This window comes from Trifolium pratense, linkage group LG1 (genome assembly GCF_020283565.1).
Source record: "Trifolium pratense cultivar HEN17-A07 linkage group LG1, ARS_RC_1.1, whole genome shotgun sequence".
In the NCBI taxonomy this organism is placed as follows: Eukaryota; Viridiplantae; Streptophyta; class Magnoliopsida; order Fabales; family Fabaceae; genus Trifolium; species Trifolium pratense.
In genome coordinates, this window is record NC_060059.1 from 9,485,139 (window position 1) to 9,501,454 (window position 16,316).

Here is a 16,316-nt window from a genome sequence, read left to right on the forward strand (position 1 = left end):
TGGAGATTTCAAAAAAGTCTCAAGGCTTTTGGTGAGATTGTTGAAAAAGTCTATCAAGTGTATTTTCAACTAAAAAGTCTCTCAAAATCCATTCCATAGAAGAATCCATCAAAATCGGTAGACTTTTGAATACCAGTAGACATTTTAAAAGTAGTATCAAATCTCAATTGAATACCAACGGATTTTATTGCCCTGAAAAAAAAATCATGTTTGTCTTAATTGAATACCACAAGATTTATTTAACTTTTGTAAAAGTCTTGATTGAATACCTCAAGATTTTTTTGTCATAAAAAAGTCTTTTAAAATCCCATGAAATCTCAATCCAATACACCCTCCTTAGAAATAAACGAAAAATTGTTATGATCATAATGTCAAATTCTGGATTTATATGTACCATTATTAGTATTATGCTTATTATTATTGTTATTGTTCTTATTATCCTAGATGCACTGGGAAAATGAACAATATCACTTCTTTTTTTTTGACGCAAAAAAGAAAAGAAAAAGAAAAGTGATGTTGTCTTCTGTTATGTGGAAAAAGGGTAAATAATAAAGAAATAAACGAAATGATTGGGTGTGTGTGTGTGAGGACTGAGGAAAGAAAGATCCATGATGGTTTTTTTGAGAATTCCTTTTGGCGTGCCTTACTTTACATTCTTTCGTGTCATTCTAATTTTCATTTTTACCCTTCTGCTACTCAAGTTGTAGACGTTATAGGAATGAGAAATTTGACACCCCTATAATTCTCTACTTAAGTAGCGGATGTGTAAAATCTATTCTTAGGATTTTACACGGTTTAAAACTTCAAGATTTTACGCGTTTGCTACTTAAGTAGAGAACTGAATCTGTTGTTTAAGTAGAAAACTGCAGGGGTGTCAAATTTCTCATTTTTATAACGTTTGCAAGGGTAAAAGTGAAAATTGGCACATGAGGGAAACTGGAGGGAATATTTTAAATTATAGTTGTTGGTTCAATTTTTGAAAATGCGACAAGAGGAGAGGGGATCAAAATTCTTCTATACCACTTTTTGGTTCTTCAAATTGGAGGGGGAAGAAAGATGATCTATTAAAATTTTAATTTAACTGCATTGGCAAAATTGTTATTTTAATTATGTTAAAATTTAAAATTGTCCTTATTGGATACATCTTTGAGCAAAAAAGATCTTAAATGTCATTTTATCCGGGGAGGAATAAACACTTAAACTATCTTAAAATTTTTGGATGCTCTATTCTAATTTTAAAAATTAGTATGTAGCAGGCAAGTTCAACTTGTTGATTTAGTCAAAAAAAAAAAAAAAGTTCAACTTGTTGATTGGATTGCGGTTTATGCTCTTTCAATACTTACAGGTTTCCTTATTTTAAACCATCCACTTCGAGGATGTGTAAACCTTCTTTGGTAGGATGTTACCAATGTTTTCTTTAATTATTGTATTATATCGTAGAAATTTGGGTCTCAAAATTTTAGACTTTGAAATTGATATAGGTAAGAATTTGTGTTCTTAAAAATTAATAATAAATACAAAAACCATAGTACTCTTTCAGTCAAACTCTCACCTGCAGCATTACCTTCATGCAGAGTATACCGCAAATTATTTTTATTATATACAAATTAATATGAATTATCATATTCTTATTAACGTATATAATGTTAGATTAGATAAAAAAAAATGTACAAGAAATGAGTTGTGTTTATTATCTTGTGGCAACCGCAAAGTGGAAGATGGGTAGTTTGTATTGAGATTTGAGAGTGGATATTTATTTTAATTTACTAGAGTGAAAAAAATTAAAACAAAAAATTGGAGAAAATGTCAAAAAAATAAAACTCACTATAAGTCTATGAAGCACAAACACCTCTATGATTAGGCGTGTCGCAGTGTCCGACACTCGTATGACACTTGTACGACACGTGTCGGATAGGTCAGACCGGTGTCAAAAAAAAATCAATTTTTTTTTACTTTGGCACTCCTTTGATCCGTGTCCGACACTTGTAAGACATTCACACGACACGTGTCGGACAAGTGTCACAAAAAAAATTGTTTTTTCTTTACTTATATTCTCCTTACAACATATCAAACATATCTACAAGAGTTAAAGATGTGTCGAAACAACAATATTGTTCAATGAGGGATTGAAGACATACAGTTTGATTACAATATTTTAATTTTTTTCGATGGTAGATAGATAAATAAAGGCAAAATATTATTATATCATGTTTTAAATTTTTTCTTAAGAAATAACTTGCCCAACTTAGATTTACATGTATATATGTTGATTCTCAATTTATATCTTTTATAAATATGTAGCGGTGTCGGTGTCCTATATTTTTTACATTAGCAGTGTCGCCGTGTCGGTGTCGTGTCGCAGTATCCGTATCAGAGTATGTGCTTCATAGCTATAAGCTACAAACCCAAACATACTTATGCTACTCAAAAACGAAAACAAACACTACTTTTAAATAGTTTCTCATTCTAACAGAAACAGATAGTATCTCAACAAAAATTACTCCATATAAGCGGCGAAAGAAGCTTGTTTATCAAGAACATTTAATCGATCAAGTTTTAATCCAATACAATATAAGCTAGTTAATTGGCATCAAGCAAAATGTTTTTGACTAAAATAAAAAGATATCCATTCATTCAAATAAGTTGAGGATCCAAGTTCACAACATATAACTTGAATATGCAACCAAACTCACAACATTAAAGTTAATAACATAAAATGAGAAATATTCATACCTACAAATAATGTTATAAAATCAAAATCATCGATATAACTATATCTCAGGATATGCATCATTGCAAAACTTAGTCACTCGTTTAATCAATAATTGATTGAAACTGATCTATCAATTTCAACCAAACGAACACCGTAACAAGACAAAAAATCAAATGAACACAGCAACAATATTAAAAATCAAACAACGTCACACTGAGAAAATAAAATCATAGAGAAGAAAAAACCCGGAAGAAAAACCTAATAGAGCGTAAAGAAAAACTTAAAAATATATATGAGGGGCGTATATAATAACATACAAGGGGCCTAAAGTGTTGGTCTCCGGCCCGTAACGAGTCAACTGTTTTGCGGGCCTTAGAGACCAAACTAGCCAGATAAGAAAGATCCAGCGAATTTTTTTTTTTTTTTTAATAACAGCGTAACTTTCTAAATCACAATTTTCGCTTCATTCATTCATTCATTCATTCAGTGGCGAGTATACCGCCGGGCATGCCTGGCACGTGCCTGGGCTGCCCTTCTTATATATATATATTTTTATTTTTTTTTTTAAATGAAAACAAAAACAGAAAAAGGAAGAGTTAGAATTTGCTTTCTCTTTCTCGATCCCTCTCTCTCAAAATCGCTGTTCCTCTCTCACCCACCGCCACCGGCCGCCGCTCTCAATCCCTCTCTCACTGCTCTCAATCTCTCTCCCTCACCTCGCCGTAACGCCGTTCAATCTTCCGCCGCAGCCGCACCACTGCTCAGCTCACCGCGCCGCACCACACCACACCGCACCGCACTCACTCTTTTTCTTCGTCTCGTTTCAGGTAAGCAAACTAACATACTGCAATTAATTTTTAACAACCTAACCTTCTCAATCTAGAATCTTTGTTTGATGATTTGGTGTTGTTTTGAATTTTAAATTTATTAAGCTGTTTTGATTGTTAAGTGATTATATAAATAAGCTGTTTTGGTTATATAAATAAGTAGTTTTGGTTGGTTCTGCAATAGTGTTTTTGTTCTAAAATAGTGAGAATGAAGGGTTTTTGTTCTAAAAACTATTTGATTTCATGATGCCTCTTGTTGTAAACTAACTTGGTGATTTTCTACTTTGTGATATTATTGTCATCGTAACTGCAACTAAAACTTTGTTTAATTGTGGACATTTGTGTTGTGTTCACTTTGATGGATCAAAATCACCTTTGTTGATGAAGCACTTTCTTTCTTTTATAAGCTGATGACAAACCTTGTATTCTTGATCTCAGTTTGATCTTATACACAATATTAAATAAGAATAAGATAGTCTTGTGATATTTGTATTCAGTTTGAAATGTAGTCTCGTTGATCAGATATCAGTTTCTTTCTCACAGTTGTTTGTTATGGATTTCTTTCATTAGGGGAAATTACATTATATTATGTTGATTTCATAATTGACCAAGCCTTACAATAGGCATACTACAAGTGTATATTGTGAAGAATATTTTCTTTTGCATAAAAAGAGAAGTACTAATGTAATTTAAATATGTTTTTGAATTGCAGAAACAACTTTGTCTTTTAAATATTATTGTATCTAGAAATTTGGTTGATAAAATTCCCTCCAAAATTTTGCCTAGGCTCTCTAATATTACTGGAATCGCCACTGCATTCATTCATCAACAAAACTTTCCGAATCTGAAATATCTTCATCGATCAACCTTCTGATTCACCAACCTTGGAAAAAAGAGTAATCAAAATTTGAACAACTATACATCAAAATGGTACGAATTCTCTTTCTATCGTCCTTTTTTTTTTTCCTTGAAATTTATCAGGATTAGGGTTTTTTTTTATTTTATTTTTGTTTAGATCGTTACTCGTACACTTCTTCTCCGTCAATTATCTGTTCTTCACCATGGTAACCGATTAAGATGAGTTTGTCCTGTGGCGTTTGATTTTGGAGCTAAACTATTATCAATTAGTTATAGTTTATAGAAAATACATCATTTATTAATTTAATCCTCTCAAGGATTAGGGATCAAATTGATAGTTGATATATTATGTTATGTTTAATTTTTAATTTTATTATGGTTGTTTAGATTTGTTTGATGATATTATGTTGATTGTTGAGCTTGGATTAAATTGTGGAATTTAGGAACGAAAATGGAGATATAAAATAAAACTGATATAGGAGTATGACAAATTTAATAAGTTAGATGGCGTGGCGTGACACAGCTATGGTGTTGAATACTGTGTATAAAATTAGCATCCTTCGGTGCTTGTGGTTGTCGAGTGTATGACATTGGTATGCCATCCATTTCAAAGGGGCAGTGCTTCATTGATCGAAATTCTTCGTGTGTGTGTGTGTGTGTGTATACAGTCTCAGACACGCTCTTTTGATTTAGAACACTCCCCCAATCATGTTGTCCTCTATGTCAGACTTTGTAATCGGCAACCAGCTATCCTGGTTTAGAAGCCCGAAATACAAAGCACCCTTTTCGCTTCTTCCCATTCTCTCTCAAACAAACCACCAGTCATCACTATCCCTCATTCTCACCATCTGACACCCACCAACAACAACACCCTTTTCCACTACATAGTGGATTGTTCTATGAAAGTTGGGTTTTGCAGTTTAAGAAGTTCCTATCATGTGGTGTAGGTTTTCTAGTTTCAGAACAGATTATAATGTCTCTGTTGTACAAATTGGTAACAAGAACAAAAACTCACCGCTGTCACAACCCATAGAGACTCCCTTTTCCTTCACTGCCAACTTGCAAGTTGCAACTAAGTGTTGCATTGAACTTTGAAATGACAAATAAATAGGAAAAAATTTCTCTGCCAAAGCAACAATTAATAAGAAACGGATGGAGTATAAAAAGTTAAAATTTTAGAAACTAGCAAAACATGTTACAAGGTACATGATTTTAAAAAACGGATGATATGGCTTGATTGTGGATGTAGAGTGAGTGTCTCTGGGAGAGTATTTAGGAGTTTGACCGTAGCATTCCTCGTATACATGCTCATTGCTCACGGAGTAAACATCTCATTTTTATAGATTTTAAATGTCAAAAGTATATTCTTAATGAAAATTATGGATTTTGTTTCTACCCGTCTCCAACAACATTGATAATGTATTCTGACTATCAATCGGACTCAACTTCTTTTATGTATGATATTCATCTGCAATGGATTTTTTTCTTTTTTCAAGCAGGCTTAAGATTCTGTACATGTTTGGTACATCTAATATGAGTACATATAGAGATATCCATGCTGGAGTTTTAAATTTCTATTGTCCGCCCCTACTATTTGTATCTATGTGGCCGCCACAAGAAAAAAATATATAACTCTTATTTTATGTGGTATTTGTTTCTTTTTTTTTCCAATAAACTGAACTTGCATTGTTTGTATTTCTACAGTCCTCCCTTGCAGCTGCCAGAGCAGACAACTTTTACTACCCCCCAGAATGGGATCCAAGCCAGGTATATTTGCTTGCAAAAAGTGCGTTCTGTTAACTTATTTACTATTTACCATATAGAGATCTTACACCGTTTCATCCTTTCAGGGTTCTCTGAACACATTTCATGGTCAACATGCCTTGAGAGAGAGAGCAAGGAAGTTAGATCAGGGTATCTTGATTATAAGGTAAGTGATTCATTTTAATAGCAGCTACTGAGCTACAGTCTGACCATTAATCCATTTGTCTTCATAATTTATCCTGAAAGTTTGGTTTCCTACAGTAGGTCCTTTAAACTCTGTAATATAGTAAATTAAACAATGTGGATGCTGACCATTCTAAGCTATTGATGACCATTTTGTACTTAGAATTGTCAGAAATGAGTTGAAGCTGAATGATATCTAAAAAGTATTTGATATGTTTCATGATTGAAAGGGATAGTCTACTTTGTATAATTTTATGGAATGGGTTCTTTACTTTACAAGCGTTATTTGGTGTGTGTATTTTGAGTGCATGCGTTAATTTAGCTCTGTGTATACACTTGAAAGAGTCTGCAGTTGATCTCCTTTTCCAAGCTGGGTTATTTATTTGATGTTAACTTTTTATTCCATATTATCTGATGACCCTGCTTTCAGGTTTGAGATGCCTTATAATATATGGTGTGGAGGATGCAATTCTATGATTGCCAAGGGTGTCCGGTTCAATGCAGAGAAGAAGCAAGTTGGGAATTACTATTCTACAAAGGTATGTTGAAGTAGTGCAAACCATATAATGTTAATTATGGCTACAGGGGTAAAATTTCTTTTTTTGAAAACAAAGACCGGTATAGAAGCACCTACTCGTGTGAACAAAGTTACAAACTTGTGTATATATTTACACGCACAAATTAATTTTGATCCAATGATAGTTTAAAGTCTTACAATATTAATAACTTATGATGCCACACTTTATACGATTTTCTGGAAAAACTTACTGCAAATTGAAAATTTCAAATTATTCCAATGAGGTGGTACCTTCTTCCTTACTGATAGTTTAAACACCAGTATCTTAAGGATGTATATACATTCCTTACACCTTAATATTTTCAAGTGATAATGCACTGCATTATCTTGGAACCAATCTAAATAGTGCTGTTCAAAAATGTGTCTTCTGTTTACTAATAGTTAACATATTTATCTTGGTACCTTCAGATATGGAGCTTTACCATGAAAGCTGCATGCTGTAGACAAGAGATCACCATCCAGACTGATCCAAAGAACTGCGAGTATGTGATCATCAGTGGGGCTCAGAAAAAAACTGAGGATTTCGATGTTGAGGATGCAGAAACTTTTGAATTACCTGCTGATGAAGGTGTGCATTACGGAAGAAATATTTGCTGTTAGTTCTTTCTATGCATATATATTAATAAATAATTTGGTGTACATTTGCCCTAGTAGTTTGAAACATGTTATTGCATCTTTCAATTTTATTATTGAGGCAGGCGAGTTTTGCCATTGAATCCTTGGATCCAATGACTGTTTTCTATAGATATTAACAACTATAATGCTTTTTTACCTACATTGGCATTGTAGCTGCACGTAAGTGTAGCAACTAAATAACAATTGTGAATGTTAGCTAACTGAGCTTGTTTTAACATTTGTGGTACAGAGAAAGGGAAGCTTGCTGATCCATTTTACCGTCTCGAACACCAGGAAGAAGACTTGAAAAAAAAGAAAGAAGCTGAACCAGTGCTTGTGCGTCTCCAGCGAATGTCTGATGCCCGACATTCGGATGACTATGCCATAAATAAGAGTCTCCGAGCCAAACTTAGAGTATGTTACTTTGCTCATGAAATTTTATCTCGTTTATTTATCCATTCCATTTTCCCTTTTGATTAATTTTTTCGCCCTTTTCCATTTTCTCAGAGTCAAAAGAAAAGAGTTGCTGAAGAAGAAGCTGCTTCTAGGAAAAGGGGCCTTGGGATTCGACTGCTTCCAGCTTCGGAACAAGATGCTGCTGCAGCAGCAAAAGTGAAGTTTTCTAGTAAGTTTGACAAAAATAGGAAAGACAAACGGGCATTGATCAATGCTGATTCCATATTCCCAGGATTGTCTGTCTCATCCATGTCTGGTAAGAGAAGGCAAGAGCTAGAGTCTAAAAGAAGAAAAATTTCTGCAAGTGCAGCATCTAGCCTTTTGGCCGGGGGATATAAACCATCATCATGGTCACAAGGTGCTGTTTTGTCAAGCAGGCAAAAGGGAGCTTCAATGAATGCAAGACACTAGAAAGCTTTAAAATGTCAACAGAGTTGGTCAGTCACAGTTGATTTTGGCTTATTGACTCTGGAGTTGTACATAGAAATATGCTTAATAAGGTTATTTGTTAATGCTGTTGTTTTGTTTGTTTTGAGAGCTTAAAAGATAAGATAGATAGAAGTATATGTTTTGATTAAAAAAAAGAAACATGGAAGTATGTGTGATCATTTTGTATTCTATATTGTAAGCCATGTATAACGTGTGATCGAAGTGATTCATTTCCATTTTAACAAAGTTGAATTCTTGGTAATTTGTTGGTGGTTAGACACCGGAAAAGTCCCCTTTTAATGTAAATACACTGTCTCTTCCGTTTTTTATCACCCAAATCTTTATAATTCATTTCGATCTGATGATGAGTCGCGGAATAATTGGTATTATCAGATTGCAGAGGACATCCTGTCTTTGCTGGGCTGTGGAAACTTGTTTTTCAGAACAGAATAGTCCTGATATCTTTAGTTATTACATTCAGAACTATCGAAATGCCATTGATATTTCTTATTTTAATCAGTCTATTTGATCCGTGGGAGCAAAGGTCAATGTTTCAAAAATGTGACTAGAACTAGAATGATGAGTTACTCCTATTTTGCTAATAAATCAATGGCTGTTGGAATTAGATAAAGTATAATTTTTTTAAGATGAAGTAATGATTGCCATCTGAAATTCACACAACTGTGAGATTTCCTACTCGAACTTGGGTGAAAGTATTCAGCCTAATAATATTGATATTTGTTAGTTGAGTTTTACTTTATAGATATGTGTTTGTTTTCTATTTTAGTTTGAATGTATATTACTTTTTTTAAAAATGTATAGTGTTTATGCTGCATAAGAAGTAAATCATGATTAATATTTCATTGATATTATATAAAATAAACTATCTTAAACTATATACTAGATTAATACATTACAGCCACTAGTACAGAATAATATAATCTTTTTGAGACTTGAAGAGTATCACGTTTGAATTGACTCATTTGGTCTGAGTCTAAGAATTAGCCGAAAGAGAAAATGAAAGATGGAAACATAGATGTGGATGTATGAAAGGTGGAAGTTAACAACTTGATTTAAGTCAATGATACTCATAAAAATAGTGGCCAATTTATATTTTATATATAACAACTTTCACAAATTAGTGGAAATTAGTTTATGTATTTTTTTATACGCACATTTACTACACAATTCTTTAAGAAACTAGCCTTGATTATTTTTATTTTTATTTTTTTTTGTTCACCACTGATGGCTCATTGGATATCTAACTTGGTTCGGGGGTCTGTTTTGACATCAAGTGGTTTCAGCCCCTTCCCGATCGTTGTTGCGAGGATCGAACTGTGATCCTCCCTACATGTTCAATGCAAATCATCACTGAACCAACTAACTATTGGTAATTAGTGTTAATTATTGATGGTCAAAATTAACTTATTTTAATCTTATCTTAATTATTTATTATGGTATTGTATGGCCATACTCTTTTCTCTGATCACATTATATGCTGGCTGCATATTATATAGAGACAGCAATTTGGACCACATGATCGTCTATGGAATTCTCAATAGGTATCTATTGAAACCGATCTAAAGTAGACATGCAATATAATGACTACTACAAAATATTTAATGAAACAAAGGAATAGAAACATCATTGATAATAGTTGAAACAAATATTAATCATTATGAATACACAAAATCAATGTCTCTGCTGAGACAATATGAATTATCTAAACATGTAGCTCCCATGAATTGATCTCCTATAGTACTCACAAGATGCCATGCTACTAATTGAAGGTTATGGCGACAAATTAATTGGAAATCACATTAAATTATGAGTTATACACATGCCTCTACACAAAACAAGATTGTCTTAGAAGCACCACTTTGCCACATCATTACCATTTTACTTAATTATTTCTTTCAATATAGAGTTCAATATTAATTGTCATACAAAGCAAACACCTCATCATTTTCCATTGCAAATCTTGTTAATCACTTAATACTCAATGCCTAATCTTATAATTAAATTGAATTATAATTATTTGCTAGTTAAACATTTTATTAAGATCAAATGCAAACTAAACACCTATATATGCAATAGTAGTTAATTATGAGTAGACAGATAACAATTCTCAAACTTGTCACATGGTTTATGGATCATGTTGATATATTTTTTGGAAAAGGAAGAAAATAAAAAACAATAAAGCTAGTTTTATCATCATTACTTGTTTTGTGCTCAATAAAGGTAACTGGTAAGGTATAGTTCACGCTGAATTAATTGATCTCAAGTGAGCTTAAGAACGTACTACTACTATATATATACAAATAATTTTTTTTTGACAAACGAGCAATTCATCATCATAATATACATGCATGTCTCAATGCATGCTAATTTGCGCTATTTTGTTTTTCATACTTTAAGCAACTTTTTTTTAGCAATGTTTAAGTGATTTTTATTGCTATCAAGTACCCCCTAATAATCATTTAAGGCTCCAAATAAAAAAATAATAAAAAGAGAAATATATAAATTACATAAATAGTTTGTCATCATCATACTTGCATGTTGATATATATATTAAAAGTAGTTAAATACACCTTAGGGTGCATGTTGCTAATGCACACCTTCTAAAAAATAAGTGGGTGTACGTTAGCAATTCCTATAGGCATTTGCTATAATACACCTACTTAATTTTTAGAAGGTGTGTGTTAGCAAATGATAACTAAAAAGTAGTTAAATACACCTTAAGGTGTATGTTGCTAATGCACACCTTCATAAAAAATAGTAGGTGTGCATTAGCAAATCCAAATCCCATATATATATATATATATATATATATATATATATATATATATATATATATATATATATATATATATATATATATATATATATATATATATATATATATATGTGTGTGTGTGTGTGTGTGTGTGTTTGGGGCCGGGATGGAATTTTTTAATGACAAATTGTATACTTTATTCGGTCTTATATATAAGAAAACTTTTACTTACTAGATTCATTGTAGAAATAATGTATCTAGACAATATTATAGTCTGGATACTTCAATTTTATAATGAATCTAAAAAGTAAAAGTTTTTTTTATATATAAAATTAGAAAGAGTATAAAATTAAATTGCAACTACATCATTCATAAGAACATAAAATAGTAAAAAAAAAAAACGTACTATGATAATAGAAATTTCGTCAATCCATAATAAGTGTTACATTTGTCAAAAAAATAAAATTTTATTTAATTACTTTTTAATTGTACCATCCAATTAATTATTTATAAAATATAAAATATATATTCACATTTCTTTTTACCAAAGTATATATTATATATATATATATAACTTTTTTACAGCAACCTAACTCATTTCATTAATCCAATACTTCTCAATACAATGAGAAATCAAATAAAATACAACCAACTTGGTGTCTCCTTGTGGTATTTTAAGGTTTTGTGAGGCTTTCCTAGGCATGGGTAGAAAAGATAAATTTGGGTGGTTGTTAATTTGATAAACTATTGTGTGGACTATCTGAAAATCTTGAAATGACGTATTCTTTTCGGAAGGGACCTTTTCTATCGAGTGTCTGGTCGATATGGTGAAACTTTTATCTTGGAAGTGATTTATAGGTAAAAACTCTAGCTCCCACAGTTCCTTTTACGAGTGGGGTATCGACCTTACTTTATGTTAGAACCGATAGAGTTTGTTGGGATGTCGTGTTGGATCTCGATGGTCCAGAGGAATTAGAGGCCCTCTTGTTGTTTTGTCCTATCTGTGGTTGATCCTGGACTTTCTCTTCATAAGAGATATTATTCTTCTCGTGGTGGTGATTTTGAGGGGTTTTAGTTTGTTGGTGTTTTCTTGTAGTTTATTTGTTTGTTTATTTTTCTGTCTTACCGTAGATATTGTTGGATACTGGTGGAGTGTATTTCCAATACCTCTTTATTTTTCAGAACCTTCTCTTGCACTATTTTCATTTTTTATATTAGTATATAATATATTTTCCATTCGAAATAAAATAAAATACAACTAGTCAAGAAATAGTCACTCTAACATGAGTACGAGCAAGCATATTTATTTATCGTTTAATGAACTTCACCTCAAAATGTAATAATAAGGGGGATTTGATAAAGGAAATTACAACTTCAATTGCTAACTTGTTGATTTTTTATGTGAGAAAAAAAAAATACATATGCATGAAACATATAGCCATCAAGATTGAAAGATAACACGTCATGACAGGGTGGGACTGATGTCATCATAAATTCCCCTCAATTGGATTTGTCATGTTTATAGAATTGGAAATGGTAGTGGTGGTGCACATATATATCATCAAATGTTTGAATAGGGTTTTTCCTAAAATTAAATTCTTGAAGTACATAAAAAAAACTATTGAAAAATAATCACAAAAGGTGTATCGTATATAAAATTAGAGAAAATGAAAAGCTAAGAAAAATGGGACCAAAGCCGGCCGACATGCGTGTGACCACGAAAGTGTCCTAAAAACAAAGTACCCTTTCTTTCTAAGTTTCCATGACCTAGCAAGAAAGGAAAAAGAAAAACATATATAATTTAATCTTAATTTATATAATTTTTAAATTAAATGAAAAGCCTAAAAAGTGGGGTTCTATGCCAAAGCAAGTTAATAGTAACATTGAAAGAAAGAAAATAAAACAGTGTCTAGTGACTGACCTTATTAGGAAAAAGATAACCTTCTTTCCCTAAAGATATAGGGAAGGGATGCCCCCAGGGAGACATAGTAATTTGGTTATTTGTACTTGTGTTTCAATTAAAATGTTTATTTTACCCACACGTCTAATATGAAAATGTGGTAGATATTTGAGTATTTGAGTATTTGAATTATTGTTGTTTGGGGTTTGATTTTTCTTTTTTCCTTAAAGAAAAAGAGGTTTGGTTTTTAATTGATGTATATAGAAGGAAAAAAAAAATTGTTGAAAAATATGTTATATATTAATTCAGTGAAACCAACCTTAGTCATAGTCAACAAAAAAAAAATACATGTCAGTCTCAAGTCTCAACAATACACTGAACAACTTGAGTAAATAAACTTTGGTTGAATACAAGCACATGATAATGTTGGGAACAGGATATCCTGCTGTAAAATTTTCACGCAGTTTCACGCAGTTTTAGATCTCAGCCATCCGATCATAAATGAATGGTTCAGATTACAAACAGTTGATTTTAGTAATATATAATCTGGACCGTCTGATTTTAATCTAACGGCCGAGATCCAAAACCGCGTGAAACTGCGTGCAAAATGCACTGCAGCAAATCCAGATCCATAATGTTGAACCAAAATTCTTTTTTTTTTTTCCAATAATTTGATGTTCAAATATAAACATTAGAGATTGTTGATATTTCAAGTACGAGTTAAGTCTCATATCGGATAGAAAAGTAAATTTTTGTTTTTCTTGTTACCATGTCATGATATTGGTACGAAGTTTCCACTATCGTTACCGATGAAAAGTAAATGTTAAACACTTTATAAGTGAGGAACCATAAACTTAATTTGGTTAAGATGTGGTGCCTAACTTATTTATGTAGTCGTTCAATGCCCAAAATCTGATGAACTTCGTTGCCTCTTTATGACCAACAGAGAGCAAGTCTAACAAACATTAGTGCAAACATGCAATACCAATTGTATTGTTCATAAACTATATAATCTTTTTGACAAGGCATAATTTTGATGAACATTTTCATTGAAATATTAAATTGTTGCTTGAAAAAATAGTAAATTGAGTTATCGCATCTACAGAAACTTGAGGGATATTATGTCATTCAACAAAGTTTATAATTTAAGTTTTGAAACTCTTAAAAGTGGGTTTTCCAGGAGTAAGCAATAGAAATTTATAGCGAAACAACTATAATGTAAATGTAAAAGCGTTGGAACTGGATTTCATGATTAATATCTTTGTCAAGTATTCTAGTGATCATATATTTGTCAAAAAATAAAGAGAAAAAAGAATATGCATCGATAATGTAAAATAATTTTACACTGTCAACTAATATCAACCATATTTTCTGCCACATCATCCTACTAAACCCCATTTTATTGGTTGTCAGTGTAAAATTAATTTACACTGACGGTTCGTAGTCTTTAAACTCAAAAATCAAATAAAAAAATCAAATGCTCTATATTCCCAGCTCATTATAAACAAAAAAATAAATAAAAATAAGTGTATATAAACTAAATTCTTAATTTTTATACAATAATGTGTAGAATTATATTGAATGCACGGTAAAAAAGTTGAATTTAATTTATATGCACCGTCAGTCTAAAGTTATTTTGCACATGCGTCCAATAATATAGTGACACATCATGTATGGTAATTAAAAACACATGATGTGTCACATTCATTAAATGATGTGGCAACGCGTCATTGGATGTATGCGTAAAACAAAATTACACTGACGGTGCACAACAATTAAACTCAAAAAAGTTTGTATATAAGTTATATTCTTAATTATATTGAATACATATGTAAAAAAATTAGACCGATATAAATTAAATTTTTAATTTTTATACAATATTGAATGCATGTGTAAATTTTTTTTACACCGTCAGTGTATATATTCTCAATTATATTGAATATAAGTGTAAAAAAATTTACAACGACAGTGTATATATTCTTAATTATATTGAATGCATGTGTAAAAAAATTTACACCGACGGTGTATACAAAATTTTACACCGACAGTGTATATAAATTAAATTCTAGTTGAGAGTCTCATAATTTAAATTTAAATGTCACGTTAAATATTTTCATTTATTCAATGTGAGAATCTATCAAATGTTCGTAAAATTTATTTGAAAAGAATTTACTGTTCATTTGAGAGTCTAAAAATATTTGTAAATTGTGTGATAAATTTTAAATAAATTTTGAGAAGCTAGTTTGGTGCCAACCAAGAAGCTCTGAATACACACTTTTTCCAACAATTATAATGTTATGTGCATAAGCTTTATTGATGTAGTTTTTTTTTTTTGATAAAAGCTTTATTGATGTAGTAATTTGGTTTGCTTTTGATGGCCAAACTGAGCATTATAGTATCCTTTGCAGGTTTTGGCACTTAAAAGATCTAAAACTTGCCTTTTAAGCCAGGGCTACTAAATTGACCCCTGTTTTATTTTCACCATGCAACAGTTTTATTTTATAGAAAGTAGTCTCTCAAAAGTAAGAGAAGAAATTGCAACAAAAATTAAAATAAAATTATGTTTCTATTTTTTAAAGAAAATTGTGTGATCCAGTTACATTTTTTATTTTTTGTCCAATTTTAAATCAAAAGTTGACATCCTTTCAAGTTAATTTTTAATTATTTATTTAAACCGTTGATCTAAAATTAACAACTAACTCAAATAAGACATACTACTATAATTATGTGAATCTATTAATGCATACTTTTTTTTACCATAATTATAAATAAAATTTCATTTTTTTATATTTATTTAATAATTAATATATCTAATTTATATTATAAATTGTGAGTAATAAAGGTAGAGTTTTGAAAATAAAGGTGAAATTTTTAATTGACTACCTAAAAAAAATTGAAAATAAAAATTAGAGTTTTAAAAATTGAGTTAGTATTTTATATATGGGGAATATATATATATATATATATATATATATATATATATATATATATATATATATATATATATATATGGGGAGGGATCAAATTACACCGGTGTAACATTTGAGTAATGTTACACCGTTCAATAACGCTTCAACGAATACAAATTTTACAAAATCCACCGTTGGATTGAAAACTTATATCGTCTAGATCATCTATGTTAAATTTTATAAAATTCTAAAATCGTTTGATATGTTTTTTAGATAGATCAAAATTAATGGTTTATGCGTTTTTATTGA

General features: G+C 30.9%; 1 protein-coding gene across 2 annotated transcripts; it reads left to right on the plus strand.

The window, feature by feature from the left end:
• Positions 1–3,256: 3,256 nt before the first annotated feature.
• LOC123920132 (probable splicing factor YJU2B) lies at positions 3,257–8,684 on the plus strand. 2 transcript variants are annotated; one of them, XM_045972293.1, is made up of 8 exons: positions 3,257–3,540; positions 4,253–4,470; positions 6,103–6,165; positions 6,249–6,328; positions 6,776–6,884; positions 7,331–7,490; positions 7,788–7,951; positions 8,045–8,684. In XM_045972293.1, exons 2-8 carry the CDS (start codon positions 4,468–4,470, stop codon positions 8,402–8,404), a joined length of 939 nt encoding a protein of 312 aa, XP_045828249.1. In that variant the 5' UTR covers positions 3,257–3,540; positions 4,253–4,467; the 3' UTR covers positions 8,405–8,684. The 2 variants fall into 2 exon arrangements, with proteins under 2 accessions (XP_045828249.1, XP_045828243.1); XM_045972287.1 differs by having other exon boundaries at positions 3,258–3,540; positions 4,327–4,470.
• Positions 8,685–16,316: the final 7,632 nt, after the last annotated feature.

What these genes read in the sequence shown, in the direction of transcription:
- LOC123920132 (XM_045972293.1), top strand. An exon ending in CAGAATGGGATCCAAGCCAG is followed by an intron (nt 6,166 to 6,248) that starts GTATATTTGCTT and finishes TCATCCTTTCAG; the next exon opens with GGTTCTCTGAACACATTTCA. An exon ending in TGAATTACCTGCTGATGAAG is followed by an intron (nt 7,491 to 7,787) that starts GTGTGCATTACG and finishes TTTGTGGTACAG; the next exon opens with AGAAAGGGAAGCTTGCTGAT.